This window comes from Panicum hallii, chromosome 2 (genome assembly GCF_002211085.1).
Source record: "Panicum hallii strain FIL2 chromosome 2, PHallii_v3.1, whole genome shotgun sequence".
NCBI classification, from domain to species: domain Eukaryota; kingdom Viridiplantae; phylum Streptophyta; class Magnoliopsida; order Poales; family Poaceae; genus Panicum; species Panicum hallii.
In genome coordinates, this window is record NC_038043.1 from 56,078,164 (window position 1) to 56,099,663 (window position 21,500).

Consider the following 21,500-nt stretch of genomic DNA (forward strand, 5'->3'; position numbering starts at 1 on the left):
GGAGTGGTGCGTGTCGCGGGCCATGGCGGGGCTTGCGCGTGCGAGCGGAAGTGCGATCTCATCGTTCCCTATCAGCGAGTGCGGGTTGTCGAGCACTGTCGGCCACCGTGGCAGTGTGCTTTGGCCATGGCAAGGGTGACCATCTCCTCCTCACCAGCCTCGGCGAGTGAGGAAAAGACCGGAACCTTTACAGTAGAAAAACTGACGAATCTGAGGAATGGAACTTTCGATCATGGTGTGCTTGCAGGGAGAATTTTGTGCTTCTGTAGGTATAGACAATCTTGTTGTGCTTGTGCAGGGAGAGATTTTGCAATTCTGTAAGGCAATAGAATGCAGGTAGTTCTTGTTGCAGGTACTTGTAATTGTGAAAATGCAATTGTAAAAGTTCCTGAAAATGGAACCATCAGGTTTAAAGATTGCTCCTTTCTCTCAAATTGGTGTACTAGTTACTGGGATAGTGGTGCATTGTTCATCATGAATGATCAAAGTTTTAGTATTGTAGTCAAAACTCAAAACCTACATCCAGATCATGCAGAGCACACTGAAATTTTCAGAACTGGAAGAACTAGCAAGGCATGACTTGATAAAAGAGAACACAGCTATTAACAAGTACTCCAAACTCTCCAGTGTCTTGTTTGCACCATGAAACCAAGTCTTAAATTAATAAGATGAACTAAGGTCGTGGTAATTGATGTTTTTTCCTTTAGCTGGGAGCAAACATTGAGGCTTTCAGCTTACTTGTCTTATGATGGATTCTCTTCCTTGGTTAATTCCATGTTTCAATTTATGCTGTCATGTGTGCACTTTGTCCTGTGGAATAAAATGGTAAGAGGACCTCGAGTATGTTTTGCCAAGTTCCTAGCTCTGGAGTACTATGTGTTGTCAAAGTTTGAGTTCTGGTGTCTTGTTCATGAAAGTAAGTAGTAACTGTGCCGTGTCAGAAAAAAAAAATCAGCACTACTCTGGTTTGGCAAGCTGAGGGTCCTCCAGGTACTGCTCCAGTTCACATTTCGCAGGCTGGCAATAGTTAAAGGCACTTTAGCAGCCATGAATTGGTAACCTATTACAAGCACCAACTGCCCATATCAGCAAATGACTGGACCTGTTTTGGAAGTTCTCAATGACTGTATTCTAATCACAAACGAAAACAAATATGATCAAAATGATCAAAAGTGTTCACTGGAACTTGAAATATCAGCCACAACATTGGATTCTCTTCCAACCAACAAATACAAGTAGAGTATGATGTATCTGTTAGCTATCTGTGTCAGGTAATAATACAGTTATGATGTACAACAATTGGATTCTCTTCCAACCAACAAATACAACAAGCGTGCTCTTCCTGGCTTTGGACCAGCAAATGGAGCAGGCACTGGTTCACACTCGGTGGTCTGTCAATCATTTCATTGAATTGAGAATTGTCCCTGCATCCAATATTTCCATAGTTTAGCATTCCATTTCTCAGCAAGCAGGCATGACATACCTCACTGAATTTAAGATCGAAAGGTGTTCAGTAGTTTCAGACAAAAACATGAGCCATTACAGCTCAACCAACCACTAGGATACACCCAATATAGTTTCAGACATAATTCCATAAAAAAAAATTATTCTCGGTAGAGGGCTCTCTACACTCTTCTGGGGAGAAACACCAAGTCCCCTGTATCACCAAACCTCAGCTCGCTCATCTAGTTGGTGCTGTGCATGTGGCGGATCAGGTCGATCACACGAGAGCTGAAAAGAACAAATGAGACATGATTCAGGAATTTAAGTGCTCAGAAGTGCCATTCATAGTGAGATACCGGACTATTTGAAGTGCAACTCAGGAATCCAATAGCAGGACAAATAGAGCAAAAGCTACTACTGAATCCGGCAATGGATATCAGACTATTTGAAGTTGGAGCACCTCGGGAGGCGGCGCCCTCACCGAGGAAGCGGAGGGCCATGGGCGGCGGGGCAACGGGGAGCAGCTCGGGCAGGCGCGCCCTCACTAGGGAAGCGGAGGGCCATGAGCGGCGGGACTCGCGATGGACTGGCGGCGGCAGTCGAGGAACCGTGATGGATTCCAGACGCACGGGGATGGGAGGGGCCAGGGGGTTTTCAGGAAAAAAAGCTAGCAGCGCCTGATATGTTGTCATAAAAAAGGGTGAGGCTGTGTTTAGATGGTGAAAAAGTTTGGGTTTTGATATTGTAGCACATTTCATTGTTATTTGACAATTAATATCCAATTAAGGATTAATTAGCATAATTAGATTCATCTCGTATGAATCAGTTAGACTGTGTAATTAGTTATTTTTTCAACTGCATTTAATACTCCATGCATGTGTCCGAAAGTTTGATGTGATGGATACTATACAAACTTTTTTGGAACTAAATAGGGTCTGAAACTAGCACTTTTCTTCGTCGTTTGCCCTTGGCTCCGTGGTCCTCACTCGGATACATCGCCTTCCATTTGATCCTGTACCTTCCCTCAAGCCGTCCCTCCGCCCTCCGTCCAATTCCGCTCCGAGCCGTCCCGCTGCCCCTGTCATCTCGCCGCCTCTTCTGCTATCCGGCTGTTTGGCAGCGATTCTCCCGTCTCACAATAGAATCGGAACAGTTTCTTCCTCCCAAACGACACCTTTAATAGTATCTCCATATAGCAGTGCCCAAGAAATGATTTATTTAGCCACACCAACAATCAAAGAAGAAAATTCAAAGCGGCCCATGAAATTTTTACAATTCTGGGAGAGGACTTTCCAAGAGTCATCACGCCAGTTTGACATAGTAAATAGCGAAACAAAAAAAAAACATCAATGAGAAACAATCTTATCAAAGGTTGGAGATGCATACATTTTCATCTCAAATTTACCATATTACATTAGCAACATTTTTATTCTAAAATTCTTTGGCAACAAACACAAGTGATGTTCGGATTCACATGGGTGCTTCATCTCCAGGAATGGCGCTACCTTATTTCTGTAGCAATGCACCGGCAAACCTATATAAAACAATAGGTAAAAAGCTCGGGATTAATTAGACTTCGCGAATTAGCGAGATCTGGAACATTCCAGCAATAGCACACTATAATTTTTTTCCCCGGCACGTGTTGAGGCTATAGCAATCCAGCTGGAAAATCCCCCTCCCCCCCCCCTCCGAGTCCAAGCCCATTAGCCCGTTTAGCGTCAGTTCCGGCTGTTGAAGCAAAATCTGGTCACACACTCGAACGCGCTAGAACGTGCAGCAAGATCGTCAAAACGATCAACACCAGCAGCCTCTCTGCGTAGACTGGTCAGACCGGTTATGCGGACCGGTCAGACCGGTGCTCCAGAAAGACAGCGAAAGACTTAAAACCTCAAGTTCGGGAGGGACCCCGTCGAAGCTCGTGGATCTTGGGTTGCTCTGAGGTCGGCAGGCCACTCAGAACGCCATCGAACGCCGTAGAGATGAGCGAAGAACAGCAGATGGGGTTGGAAAAGTTAGGGTTTGGAGGATAAAAGGTAAAGGTAAATGTGCGAATCGATTGAGATTACCCTCAATCGGCCGTGGCACTTCATATAATATATATATATATATAATATATATATATATATATATATTATATATATAGGGTGCAGAGGTCTGTATCCATTAGGAGTTGAAACTCTAACAAATCCCGTGTCAAAATACAACTCCTAACTCGGATTGGGCGTTCCGGACCGGTCTGACCAGTCTTCGAACCAGTCTGACCGCCGACCTGGACCGGTCAGACCGGTCAGACCGGGGTGCAGATCTTCCGGGAGGCATAACTTCCTCATCCGGACTCCAAATTGGACGTTCCATATATCCATTTCGATCGTCTCGACGAGATCTACGCAATGGATTGACAATTTGACAAACTTTTCATTACCGGTCTGACCGTTTTATATGATTTTTTGCGGGGCAAGTCCTCCCCACCCTATAAGCCACGGCCGATTAAGGGTATCCAATCGATCAAACACAAAAATCAATCTATCTTTTTATCGACTTTACCTTTTATCCAAACCCTAGCTTTTCCAACCTCGACATGCTGTTCTTCCTTCGTCTCTACGGCGTTTGAGGATGCCTAGCTGGCCTACCGAGCCTAGGGCAATCCAAGATGCGCCTGCTCCGACGGGGTCCCTAAGCGTTCGTTGGATCCTCATCAGGCTACCCCGACGAGACCGGTCTGACCGGTTGGTGCTGCGGCGCTGCAAGGTGCGCCGCTGCTCGCCGCATGTTCGAGTGCATTCGTACGTTGGCCCTAAATCGGCATCAACACACACGAGACGCGAGTGCAATGGAGCTCCAGCAACCGGCTCGTCGCAGCAAGTGCAGGCGACGCCTGGCAATGGCACTTGCAGCTGACGCGCCTGGAGACAGGTTGGACCGGCTGCGGCTGCAGGGAACCTCCGGCAGCAGGAGCGCCGGCCGAGCGCTGCGTGGGCCGGTCCACCAAGTCTCCGTCGCCCCTCAACAACGAACCCTCGGACCGCCGCAGTGCCGCTCCGCAGTGGTCCTCGCAGCTACCCCATCGCCGGCATTGCACCTGCTCCCACCGCCGCCCCACCTCTCGGCGTTGCGCCACATGCGGCTCCACGCGCGTCGCTCGCCGAGTAGAGCCGTTCGCCCCACCTGCCGACTGAGGGGCCACCTCCGCGGGCCGCTCCTGCTGCTGGGTAGAGGCGTGGCCAATCCCCCAGGGAAGAAGGAGGGGCTGGTCGGACGGGCAGCGAGGAGCCAAGGAATCCCTAACCCTAGGACTCTTGCGGCGGCTGCGGTGGCAGAACAAGAACGGGAGCGAGATGGAGAGAATGGTGAGGGAGCTGAGGTAGGCGTGCAAAGCGGGCCAGGGCAGCTGAGCAGGCAAAGTTGGTGTGGTTGGCTGCGGTGGGCCGAAATGCACGGCGCGCGTCGGGCTGGGCAGGGGCACGTGTCACCTCCAGGTGAACCAAGCGACTCCTAGCCTTGCTCCTTTCATGGTGGATTGGAATAAGAGTATTTATGTTTCTAATAATATCGATTCAATTCACTTACTGCTAATTATACTTGTATAGACAAATCATAATGATTTGAACAACATAACCAATGAGTAGGAGAATTTTACTCTCCTAGACAGACAGAGAGGTAAAACTGCAACCTTTGGAAACTTTCCAGGCCAGATTATCAAACTAGAAAATGCAGGCACAGCATGTTGTACGTGATAGATGTATCCAAGTCTTCTATTTACAGAAGAAATGAATTAAGCACCATGTTTTTGTGCTGTAAAACTATATCAATTACCTTTTAGGCTTCCCCGGCATCATATCATAGATATAATAATATATCCCAACCTAAATTATATATCAAACTACATGAACTATACCTGGATAACATCAAGATTATTTTCTAGCAGCTTTAATTTGCACTTAATTAGATTCGTTAACGCAACAAAATCACCTCAAAGTTTAATTTTCTAGTCTAGTAGAAATTAAGAAACGACCAAACAAAATCCATAATTAGAGGACCCATTTGATGCAAATAAATGGTAATCAACCGCATGTAATTAAAGAAACAACAATATAATTAATGATAATAAAGAAACTAAAAACAGCTAGCAATGCAAGATGATTACCATGTACGAAATCAGCCTCTCGCGGTCGCGGACGGTGCTCGAGCCCGGGTCGAGGATGGCGGCTTGGCACCTGGCGCTCAGCTCTCGGTCCGCCTTCGGGTAGCAGCGTTGCCGGACATCCTCGTTGGTGAGGTCCCCGAATTGGTTGAGGCCGTACACGTCTTGCCCGGTGGCGGCGTTGAGCCGGATGATGACACGGCGGTTTCCCTTGAACAACCAATACCGGCACCTCTCCTCGCCGACATCTCTGTAGGTCTTGCCGTACTTGGCCTTCCACAACACGAACATCCGGCGGGTCTCCTGCTCGTACTCCTCCTTCTTTGCGACCTCGGGCCCGAGGAGGCCAAGGGTCATCTCCTCAATGGAGTTGGCGGCGAAACCGTTGAGGCGAGATGATGTCGGCCCGGCGGCCCTATCCCAGGCAGCCCTGTTCCAGGCGACGCGGCGGCGAGTGTCCTTGAACAACGCGTACCGGCACTCCTCCTCGCCGGCGTACGTATAAGTCTTCCCGTTCTTGGCCTTCCACTCCACGAACACCCGACGGCTCTCCTGCTCGTACGGGTCCGCGGACGGCAGCAGGTCCGCGGCCGGCAGTGACACTAGCAGCAGCATCGGCAGCAACACCAGCAGTGCCGCCGCCGCGAGAGCAACCGTGGAGCCCCGCCCCATCCTGTGTCATTGCCAACGATGACGATGAGGGATGGGCCGGAGAGAGTGGAAGAGCAATTAGATCACCTTAGCTTTATAACCAATGAGCTGTGCTTGTTACCCTCGGATCGGATCGGCGGACGGCGAGGTAGCGAGACCGAAGACGAAGAAGATGAACACCGGAAACGCACCCAAAGGACATGTGGAACACTTGAGCTGTTCTGTTGTGTGTATTCTTGCTATTTATTGCAAAGCTTCCAAGCGGCTGTCCGTGCATCGTGTCCATCCCCACGCCCACAAACCACAAAAACTATTTATTGCTATTTTAAGGTTGAAACCACGTCTCCATGCCCATAAACTAGCAAAAGGGATCCTGATTTTACTGGTTCAAAAACTGTTATCCTGCACTTTTCTCAAGCCTAAAACCATCAAGAAAAATCATGAGTTTGAAGATCTAAGGTTTATAATTTTGGGAAAAAAATTGGGTGCAGGAGTCCAGCAGACACCCCCCTCCCCAGCCCCCCCCCCCCCCCCCCCCCCCGCGGTGCGGATGACTCCGGATGTGAGACACGTGGACCAAAAAAAACATCCTCCGCCTGTGATCGCGATCACGCCCCGTATTACAACCCAGGTCGGCTCGCAGGTGTCGCAAGCAGCGCTCGGCTCAGGACGGCAATTTTTCTCCGCTCGGCTCGCAGGCTTCGCAAGATGCATTTAGTGGTACTTTATTGTTCAGTAAGCCAAGATGTTGGACATGTGAGAAACTTACCCCTAAATATTGCATCTTTAAGTATACATACAATTTGATGAATTCCCAAGACAATAACTCAGTTTGTGAAAAAGGCTGAATGTATTGCTCAACTGATGGAAACACATATCATCTGCCACTGCAGGTTAAACGGAATGCGCACTGTACAAAGTACTTGAAAAGCGTTCTGGTACTCCTTAGCTTTCAACCATGAATTACGGGCTCATGCCCATGATGTGGTATAGGAATAGGTCAAGATTTGCCCATGAAATTATTTCCTGTCTCTGATGGATCCTCCCCTTTTGATGATTGTATAAAATAAATAGATCACCATTGCACGCCACGCTGTATATGTATGTGTACATCAGTAGTTGCATGACCTACTCCCCAACGTGACTCCCGACTGGTGTATAGAAAGGCCGGCCCATCACTTGACACGTACAGCACCAAACCACTTCGATGAAGCACCCTCGCCAAAGACGATCCGATATATTTGTGTGTGATAAACTTAAGAAGCAACAAGCAAACACCACATCACTACATGTCCACTCATGTTCATTATTTTTACAGGATGAGCACCTCAGGTGCTCCTTGTCACCGGATTCTCAAACCGGAGATAGTGGAAGTGAAGAATCAACAGATGATGAAACCGTGGATATCAGGGATAATGGATTTCATGATGCAGAAAATGATGTGGATCAGGACTTAGATGATGCCGAGCGAATATTGAGTGGAAAATTGAGTGAAACCAGTGCGTGCACCCGTGCTGATCTCTATGGCTACAAGGTTTGATATGCTTTGCAATTCTGTTTTTATCTGCAGTAAGTTATTGTGCCATACTAATCATACATTTGCCTTCTATGTTTTTAAGACTAGAGAGAAAAATGTAAACAAAAGTCTACTTCTATTTTCAGTGAATATATTTAACACATTGTAGCTCATGTTTTGACCATATCTTTTCTAGATTCTCCCCATACTGTTTCTTTGTAAAATAACCTTAGCTATAGTGTCTTAACCAGATTGTGCTTTCATTTTTTTTCTCTTTGAGTAGCATGATCATTTGTTGATGTCATCACGTGGTTTGCTTTCTTACTCATTGTAATGTCTGGACAACAGGAGGTTAATGGCAATGATTCAGACGCTGAACCCTCTGTTGAGGATAACGCTTTGGAGTCAAATATAGGTCCAAATGATGCTCCGCTAAGCCATTTAACTGAAACTGGCTCAATGAGAGTCCAACAATCATTGAATGAAAAAGAACCATCAAATCCGGTTTCCAGTCATGAAACTCCATTGTCAATGGGAGAAATTCTTTTGTCTTTGGATGCTGGAATTCCATTACCTAGTCCTGGAGCTGAATATCCTAAGGACAGACACTCCAACAAACCCAATGGAACTCAGCAGCATGTGAAGCGTTCTAACTTATGGGGACGCAATAATGTAAGCAATAAGTCTGATCTTTTGCTCTTATTTCCTACTTTCCCTGTATAGGTTCATATTTGTTGAATGTTACATTAGCGAGGTCTATTTATTTTTGTAATCGTTGAACTATGTTTCTATGATATCTCGAACCGAAAATTTATGTTTTCGCAGGGAAAACATTTACAGAAATATGCTGTATACTGCACTAGATTTCCTTCAGATTATTCTGAAAGTATTTTTTTTTCTATAATTGTCAAGTGTAGTATGCTTACTCCACATATGGCTTTGCAGGCAAGAAAAGGCCAACAGTCGGAATTAATTGATCCGTCTGGCGAAGAAGAGTAAGTTCCTAATCACACTGTAGCCTAAATTACATGTTTACATGATTGCTTTGTATAAATAGTCTCTAGTTGTGGAGGAATTTGATTCTTAAAGTTATTTGAGTTATAATGAAAGTGCTAAGTACCAAAAAAATATTGCAGCCTTGCTATCCAAAGACTTGAGGTAACAAAGAATGATCTACAGATCAGGATTGCAAAGGAGGTGAGGAAAGGAAAATTGATGTAATATCAACTCTTGATTTAGGAGAATCCTGCAAATTAACTAGATATGTTTCTCAGGCTAGAGGTAATGCAATCCTACAGGCAAGTCTGGAAAGAAGAAAACAAGCATTACATGAGCGTCGGGTAGCTTTGGAACAGGATGTACGCCATATTCTTTTACATATTTATTATATTTCATTGCTTTTATGCTTTCAAAATATATCAGAAATTCAGCCATTTGCTGTGTGCATATTTATTATATTTTGTTGCGACCAGCTTTATAACTGCAAGTACCTCATTATGAGAGTGTGATTTTTAGTCTGATCACACTTTGTTTGCTCGCTAGGTGTCAAGGTTGCAAGAGCAGCTACAGGCTGAAAGAGATCTTAGAGCTGCACTCGAGGTTGGATTAAGCATGTCTTCTTCCCAATTGTCTAGTTCACGCTCCATGGATTCAAAGGTACTAAAATCTTAAGCAAGTTGATCTTCAACTGTTACATGCCTGCTGGGCTTATTTTGTGGTGTCCTCCATCTTCTATGCGCTTCTCTTAAGACAAGGGCAGAGCTTGAGGAGATTGCTCTCGCAGAAGCTGATGTTGCAAGATTAAAACAGAAGGTTGCAGAGCTCCATCTCCAACTCAATCAACAGCGCCAGCATCAGTATGGCTCTTCCGTAGATGCTAATGATCGTTATCAACACCTTCCAAGTCATATATCTCTCAGTAAGACAATACAGCCCTTACAATTGTCATTCTTTTCAGTTGTCAAGACAAAATATTTGGGAGCTATATTTTTAGTGAGGAATACAAAATGCTTGTCAGTTTGCCACATCTTTCATATTCCTATTTAACTTTACACGCTGCAACTCATTGAGTATGCAATATTTACTGTTACCAGGAATATTGTCCAACCAGGATTTGACAGGAGCATTGCTTTCTGTAATCAAGAGAAGAAGCAAAGGAATGAGGTTAGCTGTTTGCAAATCTCTCATGTATTTGCTTAACCTTGCAGCATGAGAAAACCAAAGCTCAAGTTAGTTGGCACCAGCTCTGTAATTGCACTTTAATGGTAGTATTTACAAGTTTGATCAGTTTTGCTTGTAAAAGGGGCACTGCTGGCAGTGGCACTCATAGTGCTGTCGGCTGTACGTCCTGCCTAAACTTAAACCCCAAAGCATCCAGCTTGAGTAGATCAGGCCACAATGATAACATATATCAATAGTTAATTTTCCTTGAATCTCGGTCCCCGGTTACAAGAGACGAAAATGCCAATGAATAATGTCCTCAGCATGATGTAAGTAATGATAGGATTATAACAGGATGACTCAAATACTCTGATGTTTTGGCAGGAGAGCTTGCCAAGTTCATCCCACTGGAGAAGCATCAAGCAGCATGTGCTGTCGCATGGTTCTTCAAGGCCTTTCTCCCGCAAGCATTCCCTGGATGCCTCCTTGAGTGATTCAAAGGAGGCATCAACAAGTGTGCCTGCAGAGAGTGGGTCAATGTTGGTGAACATCCCCAGAACAACTGAGGTACGAGAAACCCCTGGTTGTGATCAATGCTGCAAAGAAGAACACTTAGGTTCGAGTATTTAATTCTCTTGTTGTGATCTGTAGCAGGGTGTTGGATATGGGAGACCGCCGGCTGTGCCATCGTCCACTCTGGTTGAACTAACGACGAGACTAGATTTCTTCAAAGAACGGCGGTCACAGTTGATGGAACAACTCCACAGCCTCGATTTAGGTCATGGTTCCGCATCCCATGGTTTCCCATACAAGCCGTCGTCTCCCTGGAACAGTCCAAGGTAGGAGGTTGCTCAGTTGTTGCAAGCTCACGTCTGTATATTCTCAGTATAGAATCTTTTTTTTTCTCTAACGTTATCTTTGTAGAAGCTGGTAGTGAGAATGTATATCCCTTTCCTTCCTACACTTGGTTTTGAGCAATCATTTTCGAGCGTGATTTTGTTCTGCTTTTGTAATCTATTGTATGTAATGAGTTAAGGGGATTTTGACACGTTTTCTTATATGTTTTGGCAATATAAAAGTGTTTTTTTCAGGGGCCTATATTCCAGCCCTGCTCAGTGACTGAAGTGCAATCTACTCCGAAAACAGATGTGCACATTACATGTCAGCTGAACGCCAAGTGGCAGATAATCCGCATAGGAAATAAAAGCCACCTAGCCCAAAGCATGCATGAGCTGAACGTACGTCCCACGCCCAACGTTCCCTTCAGCTGTAACCTGATCACGGGCTGGGTGACCCGATGCCCCGTCAATATGTGGGCTGGGTTTAGGTTGAAATTTTTGACCCGGTCCAATTCTGTTGATTCGAAATCCAAAAAGTCCGACCTGAAATTATACATTAAAATATTCAGGTTTAACCCAACCACATGTCGGGTCGGGCTGGGGCTGAAAAATCCAGCCTGGTGGTCGAGCTGGGCTGGGTTCAGGCTGAAGAAAAAATATCAGGTTTTTCTTTGATCTGAACCCGACCCATGATCAGGTACAGCGGCACATCATGGAATTTTCGTCAGCTATTTATGCACCATGAAATTCAACTTGTCAAGGACCACACCATGCATTGGATTCCAGTCCACAGCTTTTGCTACGAAAAGAAACCCGTTGGATTCCAGCCTCTGCAGAAGAAACATTGGATTCCAGCCTTCACAACAATCACACCGCGGGCATGAAGCCATATGATTTGAAATCCAACTTGACCGTACAATTTATTATGTACTGTACTATTGAGCACGCGACTTGCATGCCTCCATTCTTACGCGTATAAATTTACGAGCTAACCAAAACATAATTACACAGGACGAGAGCCAAGACTCATGTACAGGAATGCAGCAGTTCAAAGAGGGCCTTAATTTGCAACCTAGCGTCAGCAAACCAATTTAGAGGGGTTACCTAAGGTGCAACAAGAGCGTCGAGAAGAACCCCGAGAAGAACCCTCGATGGTTCTGCGAGCTCAACTCCAAAAGATAACCTGGGCTGAGCGGCTGAGCCTCCACAAAATTGCTGTCTTCGGAGCAGCACACTTCAGTGCTTCACATATGCCGGTTACGTCTTTGTTGATGCAGTCAGAGGAAGATCACTTTGCAAGGAGTATCAGAGAGAGAACACCTTCCAGTTGTCTGATTTGATCACTTCGCAGACAGTTGGGTGGTTGCTTGCTTGGCGAGCACTCTCTCGAACTCTGCACAAGCCTCAGGCGAGTCTTCTTCACTGGGCGGTACCAGTTGCCAGAATAGAGGCAAATAGGCCTCCCATTCCCTCAAAATTGCGGCACCTTTCTCACTGCCCGTTTTTTCCTTTAAAATGTAAAAAATTAGCAAAATTAGGTGCTGGCAACATTTGATTCGCAGCTTGCAGCACTTGTTTTTCATAAAGGAAAGCAGTTCACTTACAACATAAGCCTCAATCAAGCCCTTCAGCTGCATCTGCCCAGCTGGAGCATTCACTCTCTGCATCTTGACTATTTCCTTGTTAACCTGTTAAAACAGTTGCAAGTTATATAAGCTATCGCCATTGAGAACTACTCCCTCCATTCCAAATTATAGGTCGTTTTGGCATTTCTAGGTGCATAGTTTTTACTATGTATCTAGACATAGTATATATCTAGGTGCATAGCAAAAAAATATGCACCTAGAAATGCCAAAACGAGTTATAATTTGGAACGGAGGGAGTAGATACTCATGCAGGAGAATAACTCTTTGGATATCACTTCCTGTGCTTCTGTCATGAATTTTCATAGCAATAACGCCAGTTGGTGTAGTACCAATGGCAAACATGCCAAGAAACAGAAACATGAGGCCAGAATTAAACAGCCCAGTTTCCCGAATTAACTGTGCATTGTAAGGTTTTGCCTTGTTTTCCTTAAAAAATGAGGTCGTTGATTTGTGGTTACGCCACATCTTATCAATGCAATTCAGGTGGGGATGCTCTCCCCTCCGGCGACCATTCAAAAAAAAAAGAATTAAACAGCCCAAGCCCCAATGACATGCTACGCAGTTAGCAAATTAAAAGCTCGAAGCTTGCAAACCTTTGGGACAAGTGTATCATCCTCATCAAGAATGTAGGCAAGGCCACCGGTCATTCCAGCTGCAACGTTCCTCCCAACTCTGTAGATTAAGAAATATGCATGTCTAAGGATTTATGGAAAAGGAGGCAATTTCCAAAAGAGAACTCTGTAGCTTGTACTTACTTGCCAAGTACAACTACACAGCCACCAGTCATGTACTCGCAGCAATGATCTCCAGTGCCCTCAACCACTGCTTGGCCTAGAGAGTTCCTAACTGCAAATCTTTCTCCTGCCTTGCCTCTCACAAACACTTGACCGCCAGTAGCTCCATACAAACAAGTGTTTCCAACTATTGTAGCATCCTCAGGAACAAATCCTGTTTTATCTACAGGAACCACCACCAGTTCTCCGCCAGCCATACCCTGAAAAATATCAAAGAGGGTGTTCAAGTTTCATACAGCTGATTAGGCAAGATTTTCAAGGGTTGAATATTTAGTACCTTTCCAACATAGTCGTTGGCCTCTCCAACTAGCCGGACGTTCATCCCAGGAGTCAGGAAACAACCGAAGGACTGTCCTGCACTTCCATTAAACCTGAAATATAAAACTGATTAAATTCCTACCTTTTCAAAATTTAAAAATGATTAAAACAAATGCAAAATAAAACATATGGAACATACGTGATGTTGAGCTGTCCTGCAAAGCCTGTGTCTCCATACTTCTTGGCAATCACACCAGCTACTCGTCCACATACAGCTCTATCAACATTATAAATTTGAAATGTCTTGGAAACCTCTTTCTCATTCTCAATTGCATCAGCTATCTGCAAATTAGATAATATAAATAACGTTCATCACGCAGATAAGACCTGGGTTCCAGCAACTTTGCACTTCATTATAGACAAGTAAGGCTGTGTATAGATCATAAATACAACAGTTCTAGTTCCAAGAGGACAGAATAACGAGTCAGGTATTGCTTTGATTGTAACGCTGGCAAATCAGCTCTATTGAACCAGTAGTCCATAACTAAGATAACTTATCAAAAAACATTACCTCAGGATCTGCAAGGATCGTCTCGTCAAGAACAGGGCCATTAGTGTGGACATCTTGGCTCCTAATCTTGGAGCTGCTCCATTCAGGCAATCCAGCATTCTGATGCACAAACCATTGGTTAATATAGAAAGCATATGGAAAAGATGCCAACAGAAATCAAATAATAATGTCTGTCAACAACATACAGATAAGAGGTATCCAAGATCAATGTGCTGTGTTTTCACCAAAGAGACATGCTTTGGCTTAAGCAAATCTGTTCGCCCGATGATGTCATCCAGCTTCTCATAACCCAACTGGGCTAATGCAGCTCGTACCTAACCAAATTAACCATTTAATATAGAAGTTGCAATTGTCTCAAAAATAAATACTCAGGCATTGCATAGATCAATTAAAGAAAATTGCAATTATCTCAAAAATAAATACTCAGGCATTGCATAAATCAATTAAAGAACAAGGTTAACATAAACAGCATTGGTAATGAGAATCATGACATACCTCCTCTGCAACAAAGAGGAAGTAGTTAACAAGATCACCAGGAACACCAGGAAACCTGGCACGAAGCTCTTCTCTCTGCAAGGGTATGGAATATAAGAGGTAGTCCAATAAGAGGAAGACAAACTAACTTGTGTTCCTACTACCTGACTAGCAACTCCAACTGGGCAATTATTTGTGTGGCAAATGCGTGCCATGACACATCCAGTAGCAATCATAGCTACAGAACCAAAACCATATTCATCAGCGCCCATGGCAGCAGCCATAAGAACATCTTGACCACTCCTGAATCCACCATCCACTCTAAGTACCACCCTCTCTCTCAATCCATTTTGTATGAGTGTCTGGAGAAAGTTAACTAGTATTAGAAAACAGAAAATATTTTGATAGAAAAAACTGATTTCAGCAAACAATTAAATCTAGGAAACCTGATTCGTTTCTGTAAGACCAAGTTCCCATGGACCCCCAGCGTGTTTGATTGAGCTGATTGGGCTAGCTCCAGTACCACCATCATGACCTGATATCTGTGTAATACAAAAGTTATTTAGACAACAAAATAAGTACGTAGTAAATCTCCGATTCACCCAATTACAGTACGCTTTGGGACAACTCGTGTGACAGATTGAATAAGAGCTCATAGTATAATTTGTTTCGAAAGGGTCAGCACAACATATAGAACCTTGTTGAAGTTTAGCTATAAAGTTGTATACAGAAATCGTAGACAATAACTTGATGTTCTTGCACAATGAAAGCACGAGTTAAGTCAATGAATTATTTAAAAAGAAACTTAACTAACCTGAATTATGTCTGCATTTCCCTTTGAAACTCCAGAAGCTACAGTTCCAATCCCAGCTTCAGCTACAAGCTTTACGGACACCTTGGCTTTAGGATTGATCTGTTCAGCCAGATTTATTGCACATCATCATTAGTACCAAGAACAAGAAACCATAAACTTAACAGCATAGACAGTTGATGTAGCACCGATAGATACAATACAAATCCAATTTCTTGTGAGTTGCCACTCACCACAGAAAACTAGCATTTTGAAATTGCGGCATTTCCCCTATAGTACCAACATTACTAGTTGAAATTCTACCAATAGCGGCAGAAGACAAACCTGATGGAGGTCATAAATTAACTGTGCAAGATCCTCAATGGAATAGATGTCATGGTGTGGAGGTGGGGATATAAGAGGAACTCCAGGTTTGGAATTCCTTAGACGAGCAATGTATGCGCTGACTTTTTTCCCAGGAAGTTGACCACCTTCACCAGGCTTCGCACCTTGCGCGATCTTTATCTCAATTTGCTCAGCATTTACTAAAAATGTAGGTGTAACTCCAAAACGCCCAGATGCAACCTGTAGAAGGACATGATAATGAAAAATTAACCCAAATATTTTAATCTGCTAGAAAGAAACCATAATGCTCCTGTAATTAGGAACAAAAAGAAAAGAAAGACATTGGAAACTCCGCATTGCTAGGTTCTACAGAACAAATGAATTACTTAAACCGTCTTGTCGATCTTTCTGTTAGACACATGATACCTTATTTATAACATAAAAATAGATATAAGCTACTGTGAAGTTGTGTTTCGTGAACTACCACTTAGTGTCTCACTAACATCTGGCCCAGGGACCCCTGCATATCCCCAGAGTTCAGAAACATCTAGACAGATCTCCAGATGACAGGATACCTTCTCTGGAAACTAGTAACTGCTTTTCTATTGCAGAAGAAGGTTAGTTCCACCTCATGTTTGGGAAAATGCACATATCCTACAGCGCATGCTCTCCCAACGCAGACATTCACATGGTAATATTTGCATTAACTAATTACATGATAAAGCAGACAGCACCAATAAAGTGCAAAATAGGGAGAAATGAAATGAACTCCGATGCTCGACCTGCTTGATTGCACTTGTGGCGGTGTCACCATTCTGAAGACCTTTAAGATGAGGAAGTGTTGGAGAATACCCGTCTACCACATCTGTGAGAGGATTCCAACGGATTGGGTCCTGCAAAATGAGAAGTCCATAAGAGACTCTGTGTCGCAGATTCCGCTTGAGAAGTCTGGCATAACTAAGGAACTATGTTGTAAAGAAAAGTTATCTGACCCACCTCACCACCTTCTCCTGAGTTAGATTTGCCGCCTATTCTATTCATGGCAATAGCAATAGCTTCATGTGTTTCTCTTGAAATGGCCCCTAGGGACATTCCACCTGTACAAAAACGTTCAACAATGGAGGTTGCAGGCTCAACTTTGCCAATAGGAATAGGTGCACGATCACTCTTCAACTCAAGAAGGTCTCGAAGAACCTACATCGTAAAAGATATAATGAGTCTATTGTGGTGACAAAGCAAAGCAATGGGTTGGCAACCAGAAGGATCACCACTTACATTGACAGGACGGCTTGCAAGGTGTTGTTGATAGACAGTGTACGCATTATCACGTTTTTCACGAATTGCTTTGTGCAGCAGCTTTGACATCTCAGGATTATTTGCATGGTATTCCCCTATCCAGAAAGGACAGCACATCATAATCAGTACTATTCTGTACTAATTCAGTACTAGGGAAAAAACAATTACTTCATGCAGCAACAAAAGGAGGGTGTGTTTTGGGGAAGATAGAAGATGGCATTAAATCTAGACAAAGATGGATGTAGCTATGCAGTCCAGTCTATTCTAGGCATTTACTACAGGTACGACCTTTGATGTAAAATAGATGTGATAGAGGACAGCTTAAGATTATCATGCTACATGACAGGAGGATTCATGAAGACCCTTCTGTATTGATAAATCTCTAGGAAAGCTGAAGGAAACTGTAGATCACAGACTAGGGATGCCATAGTATGCGTTATAGCATATAATGCCACACCAAAATATATAACATTATAAAAAATGCCAGAAATACATGCATCCAAACATAAAAATAGTATGTTTCCTAAGTATAGATACTACCTCCAGGTCTGGATTGGATGAATCCAAAGTTTTCTAGTCTCTTCGCTGTATCTTCTGAGAATGCCTTCACCCAGAATGATAAGGTTTCTCTACCCAGCTTTACAAGGATACAAGTGTTAGTAAGTAAAGTCACAAAAAAGATAAATGTAAATGGACTACAGGAAGTTTTTCTTTTAAAAAAAAGAAGCCTTCTAAACAGTATGCCAGAACAATAAAAAAGAAAAGTGAAAAATGTACAGATCAGAATTCCATACAATTTTACAGTGCTGAAAGTACTTGATGCTGCATTCTGAAAAATTGTATATAGCTTACCTCATCAAGTGTGAGCCCTCCAATCTTGGATACGCTTCCGCAGAAGGCAAGATCAACGACTTCTTGACCAAGACCATAAATTTCAAAAATCTGAGCTCCACAATAGCTATACAAAGAATGCATACGGGTCAAACAATCGCAGTAGCAGTTCACACTTCACAATATTGACAATATAGCTCTGTTAATTGGATGGGAAAGATAGACAAACCTTGAGAGCAGTGAGATACCCATTTTTGAGAGTATCTTGAGCAGGCCAGATTTTACAGCCTGGAAAGTGCATCAATTGAACAAGTTAATAAAAGGTACCATTGGAGTAAATGAAGTATTTAGATCTCATTCTTTAAGGGTCAACTAGAACAGGCGAAATCGAGATAACTCATAAAATAATCAGAGAATGATGATAGGGACTTAACATGGACCTAAGGGCTCAAACGTAGCTAGCTCATATTGAATTCAGCTATGTTCAGACGATCAGGGACAAAAGGACAACATTCGACAAACAAGTCACTAGCTAGAAAAAACATACCTTGATAAAGTTTCTTTGAGCCTGCTCAATAGTCACCGTTGGCATCTTCCCATTCCGCATCAAATTAACAGTTTTGTTGCTCAGCCTCCATTGCCGACATGTTTCTAGTGCCAGATAAGGACACACAGCACTGATGCACAGTAGAAGAATGAACATTAGTAAATTTAATAAATACACAAATAAAATGGTTACTTCAACACCGTACAATTCATGAGGAAATATGCAGATGCATACTACAATCTACGTATGCTAGTTAAACCGAAAACAAAACTACTCCTATTTCTTAAGAAAATATAGTATTTTGTTCTGATTTTAAGTTGATGAAAGGCCAAAAACACATTTGGTGAAACTGGTGAATTTCCAGCTTTCACAGGGTCCAACTCCCATATCAGCATTGTCTATCAGTAGTTTCCTTAATATTTGGTCATATCCAATAGTAGAATTGTTCAGATAGGTCATGGTCTTTGATTGTGTCCTACGATTCAGGATTTGAAGTCATGGTCTAGTGATAGTCATGGGAGTAACTCCTACCAGAGTTCAAATCCTAGTACCACGTTTTACACACATGATAGGAAACTCCCTCGCTTGTGTGTGAAGCATGGCATGCATGCAGAGTGGTGCGTGTCTATGTGTCTTCTCTGCTGGTTTGATTGCAATTGACCAATTGTCAATGTAAATTATGGTAATTAGATATGGTATTTTGGTTTGAACAGACTAGAATGGACATGTTTTTTTAATCCAAGTCCTCAATTTGATCGTCTAATTTCCTCTACAACAAGAAATCTGATGTGTTCCTTGATTGGATAATGTTCGATTAGACACAACACTGAGGCACAAGTCATAAAACATATATCTCCAACATGTTTATCGATGCACAAAGGAATACAGTACTTAGGCACTGGTCCCTGACTAGTGCCTAGCGCCTACAGACCACTTCTGAATTAGGTTGTGATTATTTTATTGTTGTGGACGCCTTTGTGGGCCATGTCTATCAGCGCAGGAGGCACCAATAGCAGCCGGCTCAGGATTAGTTTGTTTAGATTTTGTTTGTTAGAGTCCTTTGGTTGCTAGCTGCCGGCATAATATAAGCCGGCTAGTTCAGATTGTTTAGGTAACCAGAGATTGAGTCCTTAAGGTTCAGAGCCTCTTCGGAGGGCGAACTGGATTCAATGTGGCAGAGGTTTATCTCTAATTCCTCCTCAATAAAGCTGTCATCATTAGCCCATATCATTTATGTATTGAAGGATCATGACAACTTTCAATCCCCTTCATAAGTTAGTTCATATTGGGAAGGTGCACATGCTTTTATGCACGATGAGGATGTCAAGTTAAGCAAGCTGCAAATATAAGTGATGAACTCCTCCATCCGCTCGCAAACATAAGGCACGTTTTTAATAGTCTTGTCCACAAATGTAAACACTTATTTCATATTCCAATGCAAAATATGTTGTTCCCTATATACACCCAATTAATTTACACTTCTACTTGCATTGGTTACATGCATGCATTGTGTATAGATTTTAGAGACAAATAATTAGACATAATATAGTCAATTGAAAGTCTTCTTAATCTACATGCAAGACAAAATGGGCTTTACACTTATGGATGAAGGGAGTAGATATTGCTGAAAGAAATCTATTGTTAGCAATAAACTCTTACCTGGCACCATAGCCAATCAGACATGCAAAGTGATGTGTGCTGAAACACTGAGCAGTATCAGCAACAATAGAAGCAGACATACGAAGGCCATTCTGAATCAAATGCTGGTGGATGGCACCAACAGCTAGAAGTATTGGTATGGCAGGCCGAGTTGGTTCCTACATCATCCAATAATAGATTATGATCTAGGTAGTGTGGAAAGAATAAAAAAGGGGCAATCTGTCATTCAAGTGGCACTGTTGCGAAAACATGAATAGCCTAAACATAAATAGCATGGTTCAAAATAGCGGGCTAAGGGGTTTAGCGGCTGGACTCTAAAAACAGCTAATAACGGGCTAAATGAGGCTATAGCGGGCTATAGCGGCTAAATTATACATGAGTTCAAATAGCTGCACCCTGTCTCAAATAGCTATAGCGGGCTATAGTGGAAGCTATAGCGGGAGATTTAGAACCTTGATAAATAGCGATAATGATTTGAATCAAAAGGAAAGCTTCACATTTTTATACAAGTAAAATGAAACATTTTAAGTGAATTACCTAGCACTATGAAGCTTTCAAGCATCTCTAGATTTGCATCGCGCATAACAGTAAAGCTAATGCTAGTTTTGGCAGGGAAAAATCATAGCAAGCCAATTTTGACAAGATGCAATAAATTATTCAAAGAGGAGGTTGAATCTTTTAGTGGTGCTTCCAAATTAGCAAAGGGCCAATTTAAGGTGAACAGGGTGTGTGTTCAGTGTTTGTAATAAGACTAGTTAGTCTGACATGTGCCCACTTGAGAACAGCATCCATAAGTATTAATGAGTGTAGGCATCTCATATTGATGCATAGCCATACTCTATTAGCTTCTTTATTTATCTGATTGCAAGTAAAATGTGGTATGACACAGCTATATGTGACACTATATTATCCATTTTGTTTTATTGTCGTTTCTATGGTTACTACACAAAACTAACGCGCATCTGTGGACAGTAAGATTGCATTTCTTTTGTTCCAAATTTTATTGTTTACTACTATAACAGTGAATATAATCTGCTGCAATGCATATTAGACAACTGAACGAGAAAAGAATGCTAAACATGCATTTAGATTGCAGGTACATTTTAAGAATAAAGATCTGAAAAGCTACTTGAAACATATTTTGAATAATAAAAAATGCAGAAGAAAAGGAGGTCTTAGATACCCAATAATTTGAAAAGATAAAAGGCTTTCGAGTACTGTCCTAACAAGTTAAAAAAAAAACTGTACTCACAGGTGCTTCAGAACGATCAGAAAGCACAAGAAGTTGACAACCACTCCGCACAGCAGCATCAGCTTCTTCACAAAGAGCCTTGATTGTACTATCAAGGGAGCCATCTAAACCTTTACGAATATCGAAGTACATTGAGAGTACTTTGGGCTTCAATTTTGGGTCTTTCAGAAGTGATTCCAGTTCACCTTCATTCAGCACAGGGCTTGATAGGGCAACCTGAAAAAGTCAATGGCAGTGCTTTGATGTTATCCAAAATAATCTAATAAATATCAAGTAATATACTTAAT

At 42.8% G+C, this 21,500-nt stretch overlaps 4 protein-coding genes across 6 annotated transcripts in view; 2 read left to right on the plus strand and 2 right to left on the minus strand.

The window, feature by feature from the left end:
* The window catches only part of LOC112879688 (rho GTPase-activating protein 7-like), a 46,007-nt gene extending 35,174 nt beyond the window's left edge, over positions 1–10,833 (plus strand). For both annotated transcript variants that reach the window (XM_025944053.1, XM_025944054.1), the window contains exon 22: positions 10,758–10,833. The gene's annotated coding sequence lies outside the window, so the exon portion shown is untranslated. The remainder of the gene's footprint in view (positions 1–10,757) is intronic.
* The window catches only part of LOC112879687 (ferredoxin-dependent glutamate synthase, chloroplastic), a 29,937-nt gene that overhangs the window by 1,855 nt on the left and 6,582 nt on the right, over positions 1–21,500 (minus strand). Inside the window, exons 12-33 of one of the 2 annotated variants that reach the window (XR_003226143.1) lie at positions 21,214–21,429; positions 19,962–20,119; positions 18,303–18,432; positions 17,985–18,043; positions 17,777–17,882; positions 17,465–17,561; positions 16,904–17,019; positions 16,625–16,822; positions 16,411–16,521; positions 15,629–15,868; positions 15,308–15,406; positions 14,940–15,035; positions 14,658–14,855; positions 14,515–14,589; positions 14,205–14,333; positions 14,020–14,118; positions 13,648–13,790; positions 13,468–13,561; positions 13,152–13,390; positions 12,990–13,068; positions 12,355–12,438; positions 11,855–12,258 (exon numbers count right to left, since the gene is read on the minus strand). Coding sequence is in view for 1 of the 2 variants with exons in the window: in XM_025944052.1 (XP_025799837.1) it covers positions 12,091–12,258; positions 12,355–12,438; positions 12,990–13,068; positions 13,152–13,390; positions 13,468–13,561; positions 13,648–13,790; positions 14,020–14,118; positions 14,205–14,333; positions 14,515–14,589; positions 14,658–14,855; positions 14,940–15,035; positions 15,308–15,406; positions 15,629–15,868; positions 16,411–16,521; positions 16,625–16,822; positions 16,904–17,019; positions 17,465–17,561; positions 17,777–17,882; positions 17,985–18,043; positions 18,303–18,432; positions 19,962–20,119; positions 21,214–21,429 (2,934 nt within the window). In the remaining variant the exon portion in view is untranslated. Of the gene's footprint in view, positions 1–11,583; positions 12,259–12,354; positions 12,439–12,989; positions 13,069–13,151; positions 13,391–13,467; positions 13,562–13,647; positions 13,791–14,019; positions 14,119–14,204; positions 14,334–14,514; positions 14,590–14,657; positions 14,856–14,939; positions 15,036–15,307; positions 15,407–15,628; positions 15,869–16,410; positions 16,522–16,624; positions 16,823–16,903; positions 17,020–17,464; positions 17,562–17,776; positions 17,883–17,984; positions 18,044–18,302; positions 18,433–19,961; positions 20,120–21,213; positions 21,430–21,500 lie in introns of those variants that run through there. The other variant, XM_025944052.1, reaches the window with a different exon arrangement.
* LOC112881350 (oryzain alpha chain-like) lies at positions 5,567–6,429 on the minus strand. The gene is made up of 2 exons (XM_025946012.1): positions 6,323–6,429; positions 5,567–6,257 (listed from the first exon to the last, which is right to left on the minus strand). The coding sequence occupies exon 2, from the start codon at positions 6,254–6,256 to the stop codon at positions 5,567–5,569; it is 690 nt and encodes a 229-aa protein (XP_025801797.1). The 5' UTR covers position 6,257; positions 6,323–6,429.
* On the plus strand, positions 7,443–10,861 carry LOC112881351 (rho GTPase-activating protein 7-like). Its single transcript, XM_025946013.1, has 10 exons — positions 7,443–7,769; positions 8,100–8,423; positions 8,697–8,746; positions 8,888–8,948; positions 9,026–9,109; positions 9,294–9,407; positions 9,501–9,694; positions 9,845–9,914; positions 10,296–10,478; positions 10,566–10,861. The coding sequence occupies exons 1-10, from the start codon at positions 7,443–7,445 to the stop codon at positions 10,752–10,754; spliced, it is 1,596 nt and encodes a 531-aa protein (XP_025801798.1). The 3' UTR covers positions 10,755–10,861.